General features: G+C 38.5%; 1 protein-coding gene across 7 annotated transcripts; it reads right to left on the bottom strand.

The window, feature by feature from the left end:
• Nucleotides 1-4,381: 4,381 nt before the first annotated feature.
• Nucleotides 4,382-13,435, bottom strand: LOC136835330 (uncharacterized). Of its 7 annotated transcripts, none has more exons than XM_067098683.1 (7): nt 13,148-13,435; nt 9,386-9,521; nt 8,892-8,970; nt 8,674-8,722; nt 7,925-8,013; nt 7,545-7,742; nt 4,382-4,884 (listed from the first exon to the last, which is right to left on the bottom strand). In XM_067098683.1, exons 3-7 carry the CDS (start codon nt 8,967-8,969, stop codon nt 4,852-4,854), a joined length of 447 nt encoding a protein of 148 aa, XP_066954784.1. In that variant the 5' UTR covers nt 8,970; nt 9,386-9,521; nt 13,148-13,435; the 3' UTR covers nt 4,382-4,851. The 7 variants fall into 7 exon arrangements, 6 of the variants coding, with proteins under 6 accessions (XP_066954784.1, XP_066954783.1, XP_066954786.1 ...); XM_067098682.1 differs by lacking the exon at nt 13,148-13,435 and adding an exon at nt 11,677-11,727; XM_067098685.1 differs by lacking the exon at nt 13,148-13,435 and adding an exon at nt 10,552-11,600 and having other exon boundaries at nt 7,560-7,742.
• Nucleotides 13,436-19,037: the final 5,602 nt, after the last annotated feature.

The following is a 19,037-nucleotide window of genomic DNA, read 5'->3' as shown; positions in this document are numbered from 1 at the left end:
AAGGGTAGTTTGGAAAAGGGGAAACCTAGTTCTAATAGAAAGACCTGTGTGTTCCAAAATTCTGTGTCTCTGAGCCAGCAGGAACTGGATCCACATCGCATCATATATATTATTTTCTTAATAATATATGTGAAAAACCATTTATCAGTGTTTGACTCAATAAAATAGACTTGCAAAAATTATTACATTTAGCAACTGCTGATGGCATTTTTACTTTTTGATAGTAAATTATATAATCAAATAGATGGAGTAGCTATGGGAAATCCCCATGGACCTGTATATGCGGATTGCTTCATGGGTTATGTGAAAGTTTGGATGTCTGAATGCCCCTAGTGCTTTCAAACCTTTGTATTACCGTAGGTATGTAGATAATACTTTCCTTGTGTTTGGGAATTATCACATGTTGATTTGTTTTCTGAATATTTTAATTCTCGTCACTAACATTTCTTTTTACTTGTGAGACAGGATCAGGATAATAAAGTTTGTCATTTTTAGATGTACAGGTATACAGAAATAGTGACAAATTTGAGACCTCTGTTTATAGGAAAAGTACTTTTACTGGCTTTGGGATTGAATTACCTCAGTTTTTTTATAAAAGTTGTATAAGGTGAACTCAATACACTTTGATAGAGCCTACAATGTTTGTTGTGATTTTAATTTATTTCATCAAGATATGGTTTTCCTCCAGAATTATTTTCTGAAAAACTCATATCCCATTTTTGTATTTTACGAAGTTCTGAAAAATTTTTAAATGAAAAGTTTTGTCCCAGACCGGTGTACAGTACTGCTAAATAAAGATATAAAGCAAGGTGGAAGAAAGAGTAAGGCGAGTTCACGTGAGAGAAACAGATTTTGCGTTTTTCCCTTTTGATGACGTCATGAACCCAGCAGAGTAAGTGGCAGAGGTTTCGATGACTCATACTGTTTTGGAGAATTCGTCAATCTTTTAACATTTCAATCAGCTGATAAGAGACAACAAAGGGTGGTGTTATGTGCTGTGTTTGGTTGCGATAATGATGATCGCCATTGCAAAGAAAAAGGCATTTATTTTGCAAAACTTGGTTAATCTGTAAAAGGAAAGATGATTTCAACGTGGAGAATGCAAGAATATGCTCCATTCATTTTGTCCCTGGTAATATTGGAGAAATATAGACTATACTTTTAGATTATCATCCTAAAAATGCACACAAATTGAAAGATACTGCTGTGCCTACTCAACAAAGGATATAACTCCAGGTAAATATTGTTTATTTGCTATATCAGTAGAAAGTATTTTTAGTTGGCTTAGCTATTTTGTAATTGAAATTATGTAAGAGAGAGAGCCAAATTCAGTATTTCAAATGAAAATGGTTTGGTTTATTACCAGCTGACTCTGAATACAAAAATTTTTATTAATCTATTTATAAGGCATGTTTATAAGGTTTACAGTTCAGATCTTTGTATGCCTTCTTTTTGTATAATTATTTTATTTTATAAGCCTATATCTATAACACTTTGCTGGATGACGGATATAATTTTCATGAAAGTGATTTTGCTTAAGCCCTATTATCAACTCTCTCATATTGTTTGTTAACTCTTTGTTGTTATTAAGCTCATTGCTATAAACTAAAATACCTAGGCACAGCATATAGGCGCATAGGTCTAGCCTAGATTTTTTTTTTTTTTATGGACAAGGAAAATCTGACAAAGATCTCTCTCTCTCTCTCTCTCTCTGTATTTTTGTCAATCTCTCTCTCTCTCTCTCTCTCTCTCTCTCTCTGTTAATTCGTACATTACTTAAGCTAGATCCCTCCTCACCAGAAGGATTCGCAAAGCCTCCTGAACTTGGCTGATAAAGAAAGCTTTTTTTTTGTGGACAATTATAGAGAGTCATTTTGGGAGCCCTTCATAGATATATCTAGCTAAAGGAATTAACTATAGTAAGTAGGCCTAATGTTATGGCCAAACCCTTCATGATTTTTCAGTAGGCATATATAAAATTATATATCGATATAGGCCTAGGTCTTTATTTACGTTAAGAAGCTAAAACTCTCTCTCAGAATCTCTCTCTCTCTCTCTCTCTCTCTCTCTCTCTCTCTCTCTCTCTCTCTCTCTCTCTCCTTATTCTTACTCAAGTAATATATTATTTTATCCTGGTATAAAACAATGCAATAGTGCCCTATGGCTAGAAATGCATTGCAGTAATATTTGACCGTGAGTAGTTGTGGGTTCCGTTTGACGTCACTGACTCGTCTCGAGATGCGCGTGATTCCACCTGTTCTTCCACCTTGGATGTAAAGTACATTAAATTGCCCTACCTTGGTCATAGTAGCTATATGGTCCGAAAAATTGCAAAAATATTTAAGCATTGTTTCCCCTCAAATTAGTTTCGGTTGTTTTCTGTAATCCTTTACAATAGATCACTTTTGAAAGCCTACTCTGCCGGTGGACCTTAATTTCTAATGTTTTTACTTGTTCCTTGTTCGCAGTGTGGTCTGCGATACGTGGGATCCAGTTCCGCTGACTCAGAACTTTACAGAATTTTGGAACACCTGAGTCTTTCTATTAGAACTAGGTTTCCCCTTTCCAAACCACCTTTTCTACCATTAGAACACAGTTTAGCACAGGACCATCCTTTCACTGACCTGGATTTTCGAGGTACTGTCTTTTTGTTCAAATAGACTGGACCTTTTAATTTCAAGTCATGACTATTAAAAGATGAAATGGATTGAACAGCAACTCGTCTGGTATTCAACTAGCTATCGTGTAATTTCATAGTAGGTACTCAATTAGGTCGTTAAATATTTTACTTTGTGAGTGGTAGTTTGTTTACATTTCACCTTAGTTTTATTTTCATATTTTTATGTTTGTGTTTTTAATTTTTCGTTATTTTACGTCTCACTCTTTTTAGTTTGTATTTACTTGTTCATTTTATATATTTCGTTAGTATTTTTTTGCTGAAGATTTGTTATGACAATTAATTTTATTGTAATTTTATTAATTCTCATCCTTGTCAGTTTTCAGCCTGATGATGGTTTTATACCTCAAAGCTCGTACAATAAAAGAATGTTCTTCCTGGTCTTGTAGTAATGACCAATATTATTCATCATTAAGCTATATATATATATATATATATATATATATATAATATATATATATATATATATATATATATATATATATATATATATATTCAAGTATACTTTCATTATATGAAATGCAAGAATTTGTATAATTTCATATACCATGGAAAATATAAAAAAAAAGAATGATAAAGTAACATCACATTTATCTATAAAACTATACTGTACAAAACAAATAAACATACTTGCATAAAAGATCAATCTCTCTCTTATCTCAGTGAGAGAGAGAAACAAAAATACATATGCACATTAAAAATATGTAATACACTAGTGACAGTAATTGTTTTTACTAAAGTAAACGGAAAACGACTTCAATATTATGAGAGAAAATGGATATGCTTACTTATTTAGGGGTAACTTGATTAGTGGCCAAACTTTCTGCAAGACATTTATTTAATTTGTATGAAAGATTTAATTTGTGTTAAACATTTTATAAATATTTTGCTGTATTTATATAATATTTGAAAATTATTAAATCATTGTTATAAGCATTATAAGGGTGTATATACTTAAGAGTAACAGTTGTATGGGGGTAATCTAAGATGACTTTGGGTGGTTTGGGGTGTATTTTTTTTTGAAATATTAAATTGTTTTAGTGTGATAATATAAGGTATATTTTTGTTTGAACTATTTAATTTTGCAGTGAACTGTTCAAATAGGCAGTTATGCGCATTTTAGTTTAAGGGGTACAGGGTAGGCTATTTGGCAGTTATAAGCACTTGTAAGGATTTTCAGAGTGGATTTTATATTTGTGGATTTCGCACTTTCATGGTGGGTTCTGGAACCTATCCCCGTAAGAAAGTGGAGGAGCACTATATATATATATATATATATATATATATATATATATATAATATATATATATATAATATATATATATATATATATATGTGTGTGTGTGTATGTATACATACATACATACATACATACATACTGTTGTGTGTATGCCTATTCCGGCTACAGATGTTCACGATGATTATATATTGAGGATAAACATACTCCTGGGAATCACATTGTAAGAGATAGGGTTGAATGTCCGCCACTGAAATCTTTTTGTGAATGGTTCTCATATGTCTTAACAAACCTGCTTTGTATATGCAGCCTAGTACAAACTTGTGAGTTCAAATCTTTCAATTGACCAAGAATTTCATCAAGATCTTTGAATGTGTAATTGTTTCCCACTGTTTGCTTACCATTATATACAGTATACTTTGTCTTTTTATTTTTGAAATTTTCAGAGGAAATATTAAATAAGTCCGTATCTTTTATTGTTTATTTCGAATTTGCGAGATACACTGTGGGTAAGCATAGTGTTCGTGGAAATTCACATCTTCAACACAACTGCCATACATTTTGCGTCAGAATAGCTAACGCCCTAGAAAAAGTCAATCAGTTTTCATAGGGATTAAATCAGAGAATAACAGGTATATTTTTCTCTTTGTCTTTGGATTAAAGAGAAGTAGACTTCTTTAAAATCCCTTTCATTTTATATGTACGAACTTTTCAAGATCTACTCTTTCGTAAGGTCAGTTTCACTCATTTATCGCGATGTCACAAGTTAATAATGGAATGCAGTATGCATCAGCACTTTCTCTAATATTTTATGGTGCATATTATTGTTCTTTTGACATTACCATCCAAGGGGATCGTTCTTCGCGATCAAACGAGGTCAAGCATTTGCGAGAGGGCTGGCTTTACGCAGGACATCAACAGGCTAGTTACAGAGACTTTAAGCAGTGTTTTCTAGTTGTCCTTCCCTCATCTGAAAAAAGGAGAAAAATTACGTATAATTATATATCGCGAACCAGCTAAAGCAGTATTTCATATTTACAGCTTCAGTCTCTGTTATGTGAACCAAGTGTTGCTGGAGGAGAAGCACTCAAAAGCATCGTAATTTTTTTTCATACTTGGGGATCTACACATCTTTGTCATGCAGCCCCAACTCTAGGGGCATTCAAAATTCCATCACGTGTGCCTTGCAATTCCTGGTTACGAATTTCACTTGAAATCGATTGGTTATGCTTCCATAGCATTTTCTTTTATTTCATGCGAGAAGGGTCTCTGTCTGGGTCATACAAAGTGGTTTCGGCCTTGCTTCAGAGAGAATGATGATTAATCAAACTTTGTGATTGTAATACCATCACTTATATAAATATATATAATAAATAAATTGTTTTCCTTTATAACATTGCAAACGAGGTCCTTTGAAAGTTGCAAAGCGGAAAGCAAAATCTAAAATTTGTCTGCAAAAGAATGGTATGACCCCAAGGAAGGCCACAATTATGGTAACTACACTTGATGATGACTCTTAATTCCTGTTCCACCAGTAAGGAGTGAACTGTCCTGTTCAAGCTAGTCGGGGACAACACAGTTGGTAGCCAAAAATATTGACCACCAACGGACAAGTGACAACGGACTGCCATTCATAACGTAGATTTAAAAGACAGATGTTTGACTGTCCAAGATATATTTAAAACCATAGGTACCAGTCTTGGCTCATTCAAAACTACAGTACATTGATAGACATTTTGGAGAGGAGCAAGCTGTTGCATCAAAGATACCATGAATGCTGACACCTTTATGACTTATTTCCAGGCTGATTCAGACAGTGGCTACAGGAAACAAGTAACCTCGAGGAAGAAATGTTGTCACCAATTCAAACCTGAATCAAAGCTTCAAAACAGTTAATGGAGAGATATGGTTTTTGACCTTTCAAAAACCATATCTCTCCATTATAAAAGGATGACATTAAAATTGCCTTAGTTGAGAATAGAACCATCAAGGTGAAACAGGTCAAAACTGTGAATGGGTGTGTAATTTATGCATGACAATATCCTTATCCTCACAGTGGAAGAGGCAGAGTTATTCACCCATCCGGGTACTGACTGACTTCTACCTGTTTCTAAAATCAAATTCCATCTGGTCACCACTTTGGGGAAAGTCTTTAATACTGCCAAGGAATATTCGGAGGCCCAGGATTCAACCTACAGTACTTCTGCTTCAATAGAGCAGTGCTGGAATCTTGCTGGACTAAGTGCACTCAAATAAGCGAGTCTTGAAAATAAAACAGAACTTTCCTCGTTCAGTGATGTTACCAGAATGGCGAGGAGAAATATGGAAAAGTCTGTGGTGAATATCAGCTCCAAATAAGATTTTTGTCTTAAGCATATTAAAAATGGTAAGTTATATATTTCGTGAATGTGGCTAGTAACTCAGTTGCAAAATATTTGCTGAGAGCTGGAAGGAAAACATCTGGAACTACCCCCTCTCAAAGGGAAAATGACCTTTAGGATATTTCTATATGTATGAGTGCTTACATTATTCAGCTGTTAGCTTTTAATCCTTTAGAGTATCGGATTCTAGAAGGGTTTAATTTTCTGTTCATATATACAAGGTGTTTTGGGATGACTTTTTAACACCATTTATTTCTTTACCCTCCAACATTCCTCAGTCAGTTAATTACCAAGTATTTAATTTACATTTACTGTTTAGGCATCAGGAATGAAGTGTGCTCACCAGAATGAGTAAATCATACTGGCTCGCTCATAAATCGAACTTTGCCTTCGCTGCCAAGGCTAACATCCAAATATTTATATATTACACACACACACACACACACACACACACACACACACACACACACACACACACACACACACACACACACACACATATATATATATATATATATATATATATATATATATATATATATATATATATATATATAATTTAAACGCATGTTATGTGTGTGTGTGTCTGTCACATATGTATGCTTTCACAAGTATTTTTATGTTTGTTTGTGCCATCCAGTTCTCATTAGCCAATAGAATTCACGAAATCTATCCAAAGGACATTTAACCACTTACCTGTATTAGATCTAGACAACTCTGATTGCGATAAAATAATTAATTTACACTGGCTCCCAGTCACAAGCTCCAGTCCCCCATAGGGGGTAGCATCATCAGTGCACCTCACGTGGTGCACACTAGGCAATACCAAACGGTGTTGGCAAGCGTCCCTTCGGACCCGGCTGCCCCCGCTTTTGTAGCCTATTACTTTACCTCCATTTCTGCTTCCTTCAGTCTTGCTGTTCAGTGAGTCTAATTGTTACCTTTTAGGGTAACGGTGGGGTTTTCCCCCAGCTTCACTGTTAGTTCCTTGTGCTTCTTAATTTTTCTGAATTTTTAAATGCTGAATGGACAAAAGAACCCCAGTGCTTAGTTTGACAGCTTAAATTTCATAAAATCAAACTAAATAGCACCAGTCAGTCAGTTACGATAGCAACACACGTAAATAAAAGTACCTTTGGGTTAACGTAACTACAGAATAAGTAATTCCACAGTGCTATATGCTTAGGTAAATATTCTAATAAGAAGAGGAGGTTTAGCCAGCTAGACACTTTAGACTAATCAAACTTACTTGGATAAAACTTACGTCATATCCGTAAGACCAAACGACCAATGTGAAGTAAAGGTGTATGACGATGGTAAGAAACCCGAATATGCAATGCAGGAGGGAGATCTTGGCTAGTGCCACGCTCAGGATGAGAACAACGAGAGCGAGGCCCATCAGAATAAGTGTCAGCCACACCCACGCTTCAATGAGTGTCCTTTTTCTCTGAAAGATAGGGCGAAATTCATCGACTACAGGGCTTGGCAGCTACAATTAAGTTTATTTCACAGAAGTTGAAATCTTGATTGAATTAATATTTCAGAATCCTGTTGTCTGCATGTTCATATGATGCTAAGAATTGTTTGTCTCTTGTATTTACTCCTAGCAATAGTCTCACTAACACTCACCCGTCTTACACCGCAGAAGAGCACCAGAGCCATCCCAGCGTCCAGTAGGTAGACGCCAACTGCTATCCACAGTATGGAGGCATTGCCGGCTGCCGGTTAAGGAAATAGATGAATAATGATCGTCCTGAATCTGGTCATGTATTTTTCGAAACCAAATATGTTACTAAGTTCGTTTACAAAAACTGGAGATGGTTCCTCGAGAAAGTTGCGGTGACTGATAATTTAACGACTTTGCTAACGGGCTTAAAACATCTCTTACCCTATTTTACAAGTTAAATTCTCAAGGTTATATATATATATATATATATATATATATATATATATATATATATATATATATATATATATATATATATTATATATATGAATATATATGTATATATATACTGTGTATACAGGTATATAATGTATACTTTATATAATATACTACATATATAATACATATTTATAAATATATATATATATATATATATATATATATATATATATATATATATATAATAATTGTAGACACTAAGGTTTTAAGGGGACATTCCTAATCGTTCTGCCTTCCTCAGAGGTCGGATCGGATTTTTCTTGTAGATGAACCACAATACTGTTAGGTTAAGGCACAAAACCAAAGCATAGTTTTTATACTTTCATTACTGGTCATGTTGCGCCATGAATTATAAGTTGAAGATGTTTAAGTAAGAGGGATATTATTCTTCATAAATTTACAGACAACTTCACGTTTCACTTGAAAGACTTACTAGTAATGGCGAAGTAGGTACCAGTCACCGCTAAAATCAGGAACAACGCCTGCAACAAATTTTTAAAAAACTCACTTTGGAATAAACTCATAACCAGTAACTTTCTATAGAACCATTTCAAGTGACCGATTCTATCTCTGTAGTTATTTTGAAACACCAAATCGATTCGTCTCTCAAGAAAAAAAGGCGAGGCAGAAAAGTTCTTAAAGAATGCTTACCAGGCTCAGAGTAGCTATGATGTATGATCCAGTTCTCAGGGGAAAGCAGAAGCAACAGTTGCTGACCAAGAAATTCATCCTAGTGTCGAAAAATATTAAAAGTTTTTATATATATGATAATAATAAAGATGATAAGAACGAGCAGAAACCCTGTTATAGGTCACACAAGCAGACACTGCTAACAAAGAATAATATAAAAAATCTGCCCACATATCAAAAACCACAATTCAGTGGGAGAGACGACAATGCACAGCCACAGTATGCCACACCTAATTTACACAAATAGAATTAAGGGTGATTTATGCCGAGCCTCTTAGCTGAAATCAAGGGCACTAATGAATGCTGCCAAATATTGTCTTCAAATGAAACTGTTGTAGTTTGCAATAGTTTTACACCTTGCAGGAAAGCGTAGTTGGGTTATTTGGAAGAATTACTGTGAAGTCTACAGTGCCATGTGAGGTGCAAGTCAAGCAACCGACAGAGACCAGGCTTACCTTTCACCCGAGTGTTGGTTCTCTCTTGCAGGTCTCTTAATTGACGCTCTTCTTTTGGATCAGGTATTCATGAGATCAGTAGAAAACATGGGGCCACCACTGGCGTACTGAGAGTCTTCTAATACTGCAATCCTGTCTGTGAATTAAAATTTTTATGGTGACGATTACAGCTCCATATACATGATGAAAATAAAATAAAGCTCATAATGCATAATTGTCACTGAAGTTCCTGCTGATCGATACGAAGTTCTTGCTAGAAAATAATTATTCAACTTTTCAAACTAATACAGCCCAAATTCATTTATTTTTTGCGCGGCATGGCTTATGTTATCCATTTTAGTCATATGAAGATTAATTTTCCCTTTCCGTTAGATACCGTAAAGAGCCATATCTTTATTAAAAAAATGTTTGAGAATGGCTGAATATTATTTTCATTATTATCCAGAAGATGAACCCTGTTCATATGGAACAAGGCCAGAGGGGCTACTGACTTGAAGATCAATCTTCCAACGGATGCGGTGTACATTTAAAAGAAGCAACAGAAGTTAGTAGGAAAATGACATAGAGCTTCAACTCAAGAGCGTATCGTTAGTCGGTTATCAAAGTTCATCGATCAAGAAACAGCAGCATTTTCTTCTTTTCAAAACCACAAAAAAATGTCAGAATTCCATTTCAGAGTCGTTTCCTAAGAACAGTTGAGAAAAATTGCCTGTAAGGCAGATTTTTTCAGAATTTGAAATGTGGGACGAAAATTAATATTGGCAAGTGAATATGAAAGCGAATTTAAAATTTTTTTTTACAGTTTTGAACATGTATTTTGTTGTTTCAGTAGTAGTGCAATGGTGTGTGATCACCCCAGCTCCCATAACAATTGTACAAGCATTTTAGGGCACAGGTATCAGAACGTTCCACCTCGAGATTTAGAAATGGGATAAGGATGGAAGCGAAAAGGTTGGAGAGTTTGTGGAGGGCGATTTAGGTGTAAAACGTGTTTTAAAGTCCTGAGGTGGGTAGAAAGTTTTGGGCGAGGTGGCAGATTCAGTTGCCCTTTATTTTATCACCTGCGCTGATATATCAGTGTTTTATGGCAGGTTATTTTGTGTCTTCTTTGTCATTATTCGCTCCAGGCACTCCATAATATCATTTTGAATAATAAGACATCTTACCTTCTATCAGACATCCACCTGAAGAATTAATTATCTTTGTTAAGCCGGCAAGCACAGTAGACGTTGGTGTATATAACGGATCTTTTTGTATTCCCACTTACGAAATGTACTTTCTCGCAAGCAAACACAAATTACACTAATAGGGTTAACTAGTATAACAGATGATCATTGCCACTATACCTCTACTCACTGTAAATTTTTTCTTTGTGGCGTCCAGTGCTTTTGAAAACTGTTAAGCTTTCAGCGGTTCTTAGAAATAGTGAAAAATTTATGATGTTGAAATAATAGCTGTAGATAAAGATAACCCTTCAGATATGAAGTATTGTTTTCGTTTGTTATGACTGAGAACAAAAGGACTTATCAGCAGTTGGATTACAATGAGAGAGAGTTGCTGTTATCTTAAAGCTGTTGAACTATTGACATACATACATACGTTCATGAAACTGAATTCCTGCAAGGTTTTGTGACTCTCGTGAAAGAATTTGGGTATTGGCAGGCAGTCTTCTAGCATGTTTGGGGAGCTAGTCTCCACTTTCCCCTCCTGTCGTTTATATTTTGCCCAATCAACTCTAATACCCGTGCGTGCCGTCAGTGTACTTCATTGTAGGCATGACTTAAGGTTCTTTTCAGCGTCCCTTCGGCCCCTAGCTGCAACCCATTTCATTCCTCTTACCGTACCTCCGCTCACATTCTCTTTCTTCCATCTTACTTTCCACCCTCTCCTAACAATTGATTCATCGTGCAACTGCGAGGTTTTCCTCCTGTTACCCCTTTCAACAGTCAGTTTCTGTTTCAGCTCTGAATGACCTCATATGTCCCAGCGCTTGGCCTTTGGCCTAAATTCCACATTGTATTCTACTGTATTCTAATAACCCACTTTTGGGGGGTCCTGGGTCATCTCGGGTGCCATATCAAGTTGCCTTGGCCTTGGGGATGACCAAGAATGTTCACAGTGGGCTGTGGCATGGCTTCTCTTAGGACCTCCCACAGTCTTGAGTATGAGGTCCTTTGCTTGGGCTTTCAATCTCTCACTCAGAAATTATAGTTTTCAACTTTTCAGTTTTCATATTACTCGTATTTTTGCATATATATGTAGCCCAGTTGAGAGGTAATTTCATTGCTTACCTGTTACTACAAAGTCGAGACGTCCCATCCGTTGGTAGCCTTGGTAGTGGCCGTACAAACGCTGCTGGTAGCACATCTCAGTACCCATTCACTCTGCATTCTCTCTCTCTCTCTCTCTCTCTCTCTCTCTCTCTTACAGCGAAACAAGCTTTACCCAGAATAATTTATTTGACAAAATCTAACATAACTAGATTGCAAGAAATAAGAGATGAAATAAAATGGAATGTTATAGTTCCCAAAAGATCATTCACATTATAGTTTCACACTGCAACTTGCATTAAGTCAAAATAAGTCAAGTCCAGTACATTCCCAATGAGTACAACTTCAACCTCTTTCTCAGCGAAACATCTGAAGAAGTCAAATGAATTCCTCATTAACCCAGAAAGCATAAAAATAAAGATATGGGAATATCATACAATAAATGCTTGTAAAAAAGACTATAAAAATGAAGAAAAACAATCTACAGTTTGGGAAATTGAATGTGGTTCCTACCTCCAAACAGCAATGTTCAGAGTCTTGAATGATAAATCTTGAACCACCAAGTCTTCTCTTGAAGACTTCTAATAATGTTCAGTGTTGGTCTTGGAATGACTCTTTTTTTCCCATATCTAATCCCTTCCCACCTTGGGGCTCCACCCAAAAGAAACGCACATACACACGTTTCCCACCAGAACCTGGACACTTCCGGTGAATGCACCTACAAAGTCATGTGGCCTGTTCCCACATCTCGAGAAACCTGACACAATTTTACCTAGTTTGGAAATGAGTGAGATGATAGCTAAACCTTCTCTCCAAGATTTTGGGATAGTTTTCCTCCCAACTTGTTAATTAAACATTCATAACATACTTGTGACCTTATATTCTTTTCAGATATATATATATATATATATATATATATATATATATATATATATATATATATATATATATATATATATATATATATATATATATATTGTTACGTGAGTGTTTTGGCTGATCAGTTATTGGTTAATTTACGTAAAAGTTCCACGGCCCTGCATGCCAAGAATACACGTAACCTGTCTCTTGAAGCCACGAGTTAACCTCAAAGACAGACGTTAATTAATCAAAGGTCGCCAGTTAAGGGGGTAATTAACCTTAACAAAGAATATTCAAGGAACAAAGACTTTATGATAAATGTCACCAACTTGACAGAAAAATCTCTACTTGTTAAGATGGTATTAAATACAAAAACACAACGGATCTCCCCCAAACAATGAGCGCTAGGCACAACAAATACCAGAGTATTAAAAATGACTTGCTTGCCTAAATCCCTGAGACTTACTGGGATAATTCGGCTAACGCTAACAATATAATAATTTGACTTAATCTAGACTTCGTACCAGCGGTTACCCTAAATGGTGGCTGGAGAATGAAACAAAGAAAGACTGGGAAATACAGAAAGAGGATAAAAGAATGGACGAAGTTTCAAACAGCACACAGACTTTACCTTAAGGACAAAGCGTTGTCGCACATACAACGGACGTGCTGAAGTTCGTGTAGTGTTTCTTGCTCCACCATTCACTAATAAAATAATAGACAGAGGCGGTGACAGAGCCACCTTCCAGACGTCTGCTCGATTCGGCGGCTAATTTCTCTCTGTCGTTCGCTGACCAGGCCTAGGTCAGACAGGCCTACAGTCATGCCTTAGGCGTCTACGCTCTGTTAAAAACATTCGCCAAGAGAGACAGGTAGAAAGGAAAAAAGGACTTTAGGACCACCTATTCTTAGAGTTGAATATGGAAATTTCTCCTATGGGGGTGAAATGCCTAAATGCTACCTATTCCTTTCTCCAACGGACGTTGTTTGAACTGAAGACGCTCCTAATGCAGACAACAGCTTTTCCCGGTCTTGGTCAGGCTGATATTATTTACAATCAAAATGTTACGAGGGACAAACAGCAGTAATATTTATAAAAGCTCCCCTTAAGAGGGCCTTATGTGTATTTCGAGCGTGAATGTCTGTACTAAAGCAAGTGTTCGTGTCTATTAGGTTACTCTTCTTCCCTGAGCAGATTAGTCCTGGTTAGCCTACCTAGCTACAGAACTACTCCAACCCTGAGATACGGAAATGAGCTATAATCACTACTTCACCCAAACTTGACAGTACTAGAAGATGGTTAGGTTATTATAGGCTACTCCTGGAAAGCAATCATGATGTTTTCAGACCTAGCCTAGTGATACATTCTATGGTGGGCTTCTAGCCTAACCTATCCTAAAGGTCGGATTGACCATAGCACCAACATAAGAGTTAATGTTATAACTAAATTACAACGTGGTTTATGTTTAATACAACGAATAATTACTATTAACTCACGAGGGTTGCCACATATGATAAATGGGTGCCTCACTGAGGTCTTAGGGCCATGCGTGTCATGAGCATCGTGGCTCTTTCGTTTCACAATAGTTAAGATTATTGAAATTAGTTATGCTACTTACGTGATTACCACGTTCGGTGGTAATGGAAGGAACAACGCCTAGATTAAATTGATGTACCGTTGTTAAGGCGGTCTAGGCTATGTACAATAAAAAAAGAGATCACACGGGCCTCCTCTGGGAAAGGGGCCAGGATCACTCCTGTTTGGAAGAACTGTGCCGAGAATCACTAGTGCCTGGATGAGCTTGTTATGGCTCGGCAAACTAACTGGGCCCACTCTTCCGCCCCTTCTTCTTCTTCTTTGAGTTCCTCCAAGTGACTATCAGTAGCAGGCCTAGGAGGTGATGAGGGGCACCGACTCTGGGATAGCGTGAAGGGCTAGCGGGCTGAAGTCAGGGACATTTTAGAAAAGTTACAGGAGGGCTCCCTATTCCTTGCTGCGAAAACCGGAGCGAGCGATCTCGAGTCTGCGTCCGAGAGGCCAGTTCCCTGGTCTTCCAGAGATGGGGTACCATTTCGATCCTGCAGGGGGTTCATCCCTGAGTCAGAATTAGCAAAGAAGAAGTCTCGGGTGCTGGAGGCTCTCCAGTTGCGATGATCAACTGCATGGGAATCCTAAATCTCCCGGAGGAGGATTCACCTCATGATTTAGACCCGGCATAGGGGCCTTCATAATTGGTAGCTCAGAAAACGGGCAATTCGGACGGGGTGGCACTGCTCAGTGCTCGCAAACCGCACTGGCAGTAGTTGAGGGTCGAGCATGCCTGAAAAGGGGTCCGGTAGGTGCACACCATGGGACGACTTGCTATTTTGGCTGCGCAGATTCCTGCCCCAGAAGAGATTGTAAAAGCCTCTCCGTGAGTCTTGTTTGGGGGCGTCCACTGTGCGTTGCATGATTGGGCAGCCCTCCCAATTTGTGGAGTTGTCTGTCCGCTTGCACGTCCTGCAGCGGTACTGCTCCTCCTGAATATCTCTTCAGGGGAGAGGAGGACTTGGTGGGCCAGCCCTGTTTTGAAACTTAGATTGGAGGGCCAGGCCTTAAACAGTTTGGTTTATGCCCCCTTCCGCGACCACTTTGGTGGGCGGAAGGTGGGGTTTGACTTTATCAAGAGTTCTAGATGGGGCCTCAAAAAAACAAAAGATACGCGGCTGCGAAGTGGCGTTGGTAACGGGCTTCCTAGAGAAGATCCCGTCCCAACAAGAAAGCCAATTTAAAATTTTTACGAATTCCACCCACCACACCAAGATATAATGGGGGCATCATGCCCCAAGACTGCGTCGTAACCTGGAGTTGGACCGTGGGGAACAGTAATGGTGTGGCCCTCTTTCCACTTCATTTCCCACTGGGTTTTTTCGTCAACCATGGCACTGGCTGGCACTCCTGGGGCCTCAGTGATCGTCAGCTAATGTCTGCAGTGTCTGCTTTAACCGAAGGGTCACGGGCAGGCTAGTGCTCTGAAGAGGGGCCACTGAGGTGAATTAATTCCAGTCTCTAAACCAATGTAAAAGATCCACTGTGGACAATGGATGAGGAGAATGAAGAGCTAATTAGGTTGACAAATTTTGTGGTGGGGACATGATGTGGACAGGCCGGAGATCCAGCATTGTAGTGGCTGGCAGCCTAACAGGATTTGCACGGGCCTTTTGGGGACTCAGTGGCCTGCAGAACTGTTGGAGGAGAGGGCTGAGCAGATGAATCGGGAGAGGAGTTCTGGTTGGTAGTGCCAATAATTTGCAGCTTATTAGTGCCGAGTTTGTATCGCACTCAGCTTCAGCTGTCCCCCTTCTGCATTGTTGCACATGGTCTTGCTCGCAGTCCATTCTTTGAGCGACGGAGTTTAGAGGGTAGGCTGGAGGAATGATTGGCTTCTGCGAGGTGCTATGCGACTGATTAAAAATTTCCTGAAACGAATCAGCCATGCGACAAAGTCCATAAACTGTGCACCAGTTTATCGTTAAGATATACAGCAAGGGGTCCAGGCACACATTGGTAAAGGCCTTCCTAGCATGGTCCGATTGAAAAGATCCTCAAACTTCCACTGCCATGTTGCCTCTCTGGCTCTTCTCCAGTGAGCATGGCAGCGCTGCATTGGCTTTCCCTCCATATGCTTGGCTAGTATTAGGTCTCTCCGTCTCTGAACTTACCAGAAAAGATCGAAAAGAGCCTGGACGACTCCAGCCAGCTTGGAAGTCCTCAGTCCACTTGAGGACAGGGAATTGATGCTCGAAATTGGCGCATGAAGAGGAAAGAGAAGAAAGACTGGAGGCTTGCTGTTAGCCATGGCTTCGGAAACTCCATATTTGCTCTTTCCAGCTCGAGCTCTTTCTTTTGAAGGCTAACTCAGAATGTCTTCTTCTTTCTTCTCTTCCTCTTCCAGTTGCCTCTGCTCGGCTTCATACGCACTCCAATCTTCTTCATACCTCCCTCCGTTCTTCTTCAACCTGACTCCGGACTCATACTCCATTCAAGGCTTTTTCCTTCTCCCGCTTTCGGGAGAGAGTCGTCCACTTGCTAGCCTTGCCCAGGTGGTAAGTTCCGAGGCCGGTGAGACCTGGAGCCGTCCCCAGCCCCAGGAAGGTTTTAGAATTTTCCGCTGCCATGGTTCTGGTGGGGAAGGGCGACAACGGGTCGATGAGGTCTTGGGCAGCGAGGAAGTGTCTCTTCAGTGACGTGGCACCCTTTCAAAAGGTGGTCCTGTAGTTGGTTCCGTGTACAGGTCACACTGGTGGCACTCAGCATCCCTTCACTGGTGCAGGTTAGGTTCCAGAAGAACTTTCTCCTGTGTTCCCTTTTGTTTTGGTTTTATTTATTTTTAATATGTTGCTTGGTGGCACTTGGTGCGCAGTGTTCGTAGGGACCCTCTCACTGGAGTCCAACTAGGCTATAGAAGGAAAGGGGCACTCTACACCCCCTGCAGAGTGTAACAATTGAATGAGAGAGAAAGGCAAGGTAAAAGAGAGAGAGAGGGAAGTAAGCTATTCAATTGATGACAGTGCAGCAAATTATTGGCACTGTGGAATAAAGGAATTTGGGTTTTTTTTTTTTTTTTTCTAAAGGTACTCTTGAGTGGCTGGTCCCAGCTAACCGCTCTTCTGTCAAAGGGTGAAAATTATGGTTTCGCTAGGGTAGGGGTACCAGGCCTCAGTCGACCAACAATTTGTCACTGTAAAGCTAACTTGTCCTCATCTGACTTGTGGACAGAGGTATTTCTTTTACTTATTAATTTAATTTCTGTGTCGGCCCGTCTTTCTTTGAAGCAGGTCACGACACCTTGAAGGTTATCACTTCACGGCTTTGAATTGAAGAGAGAGAGAGAGAGAGAGAGAGAGAGAGAGAGAGAGAGAGAGAGAGAGAGAGAGAGAGAGAGAGATTTTCAATCATCAATTTCTTACTGCTTGAGAACATGTTATGCAAAGATTTTATAATTGCACAATGGCATGGTTCTAAATAAAATGCGGATACGGCCTTGGCTTGGGTCGATACTTTCTATGTGACCCTCAAAGGAGCCGAGCGTGACGTCACAAGATTTTTAGCATAAATTTAAAATTCTTTTATATGGTTTTTTCCGCAGGTATTTGTATAGAACTTATTGTATTAATCCTAACTAAGGCCTATCTTTCCCTGACTAAATTATATCTTGGTTTTGTCTACTGAGAGTCTTCCTCCAGCTAAGATATTGCGAGGTGGAGTTTACACGCCAAAGAAAGTGGACCCAAAAAAGTGGCTGGAAAGCAGAGTCAGCCACAATAACAAAAACTTAAGATGGCGGGGCAAGCTCCGTTAGGCCTAAATTCAAAACAACCTCGTGGCAAAAACACCAAAATGGCAGGTCCTCTAGTTCAAACAATTTCAAAACAACCACGCTGCCAGTGCCATTTTCTTTTACCGACAAAATTCAAAACAACGAACGAAACAAATGCAGGTATCCCGATTTTACTCTAAATATACCAACTCCATGCATAGCGTTTACGTTAAGGATGGAAAAACGAAATTACCAAACAACGCTGTGTCTTTTGTTATGTATTTTCTTTGAAAACGTCCGCTTGAAGGAGTGATTCGACGGGACCAAATTTACTTTACTGGAAAAAAAACTGTATTTTATGGCAAAATTACTAGATCTGTTCGCTCGCTATTTCACTGACACGGTGTTTTGAATGATTCACGCTATATGAAAACAATAATGATCGGATACGCGCTTACTAAATTACTTTGTGTACATGAAATGGGCTCTCACCTGGTCTTAGGATTTGTTACTGGAAGACTTAGAAGGGCTTGAACGGTCCGAACACGAAAAATGCCCTTCTCACAACGTTACAAATTATGACTCCCTTGCCCAGAGATGGTACCCAGTTGACCTTACGTTAATTCTCCTGCTACCTGTTATTCTAACTATTCTTCTTATTGCTTATTATTATGCCTGGCTCCTTGTTTGGAAGAGTAAAATGGAATTCAATATCTGACTTTTTATCTTTGGAATTAATGTACTTAATTTCCTTTTCCAGATTCTTTCTCCTAAAATTTAGGCACCCATTTAGATTCTGACGCAACCTCGCCAATGTTACATGGGTGTTTTAATTGATCAGTTATTGGTTAATTTAGTTAGAATATTAACCACGTTGGAAAGCATGCCAAGAATACACGTAACTCCGTCTCATGAAGCCACGAGTTAACCTCAAAACAGACGTTAATTAATCAAAGGTCGCCAGTTAAAACCGTAAGCAACCTTAACAAAGAATATTCAAGGAATAAAGACTTTAGGATAAACATCACCAACTGCGGACGCAGAAAATCTCTACTTGTTAAGATTGTATTAAATACAAAACACAACGGTTCTCCCCAAAACAATGAGCGCTAAGGCCAACAAATACCAGAGTATTAAAAATGACTTGCTTGTTAAATCCCTGAGACTTACTACTGATAAAATATCAGCTAATGCTAACAATATAATAATTTGACTTAATCT

This window comes from Macrobrachium rosenbergii, chromosome 55, assembly GCF_040412425.1.
Source record: "Macrobrachium rosenbergii isolate ZJJX-2024 chromosome 55, ASM4041242v1, whole genome shotgun sequence".
NCBI classification, from domain to species: Eukaryota; Metazoa; Arthropoda; class Malacostraca; order Decapoda; family Palaemonidae; genus Macrobrachium; species Macrobrachium rosenbergii.
This window is presented reverse-complemented; position numbering and strand designations above follow the sequence as displayed.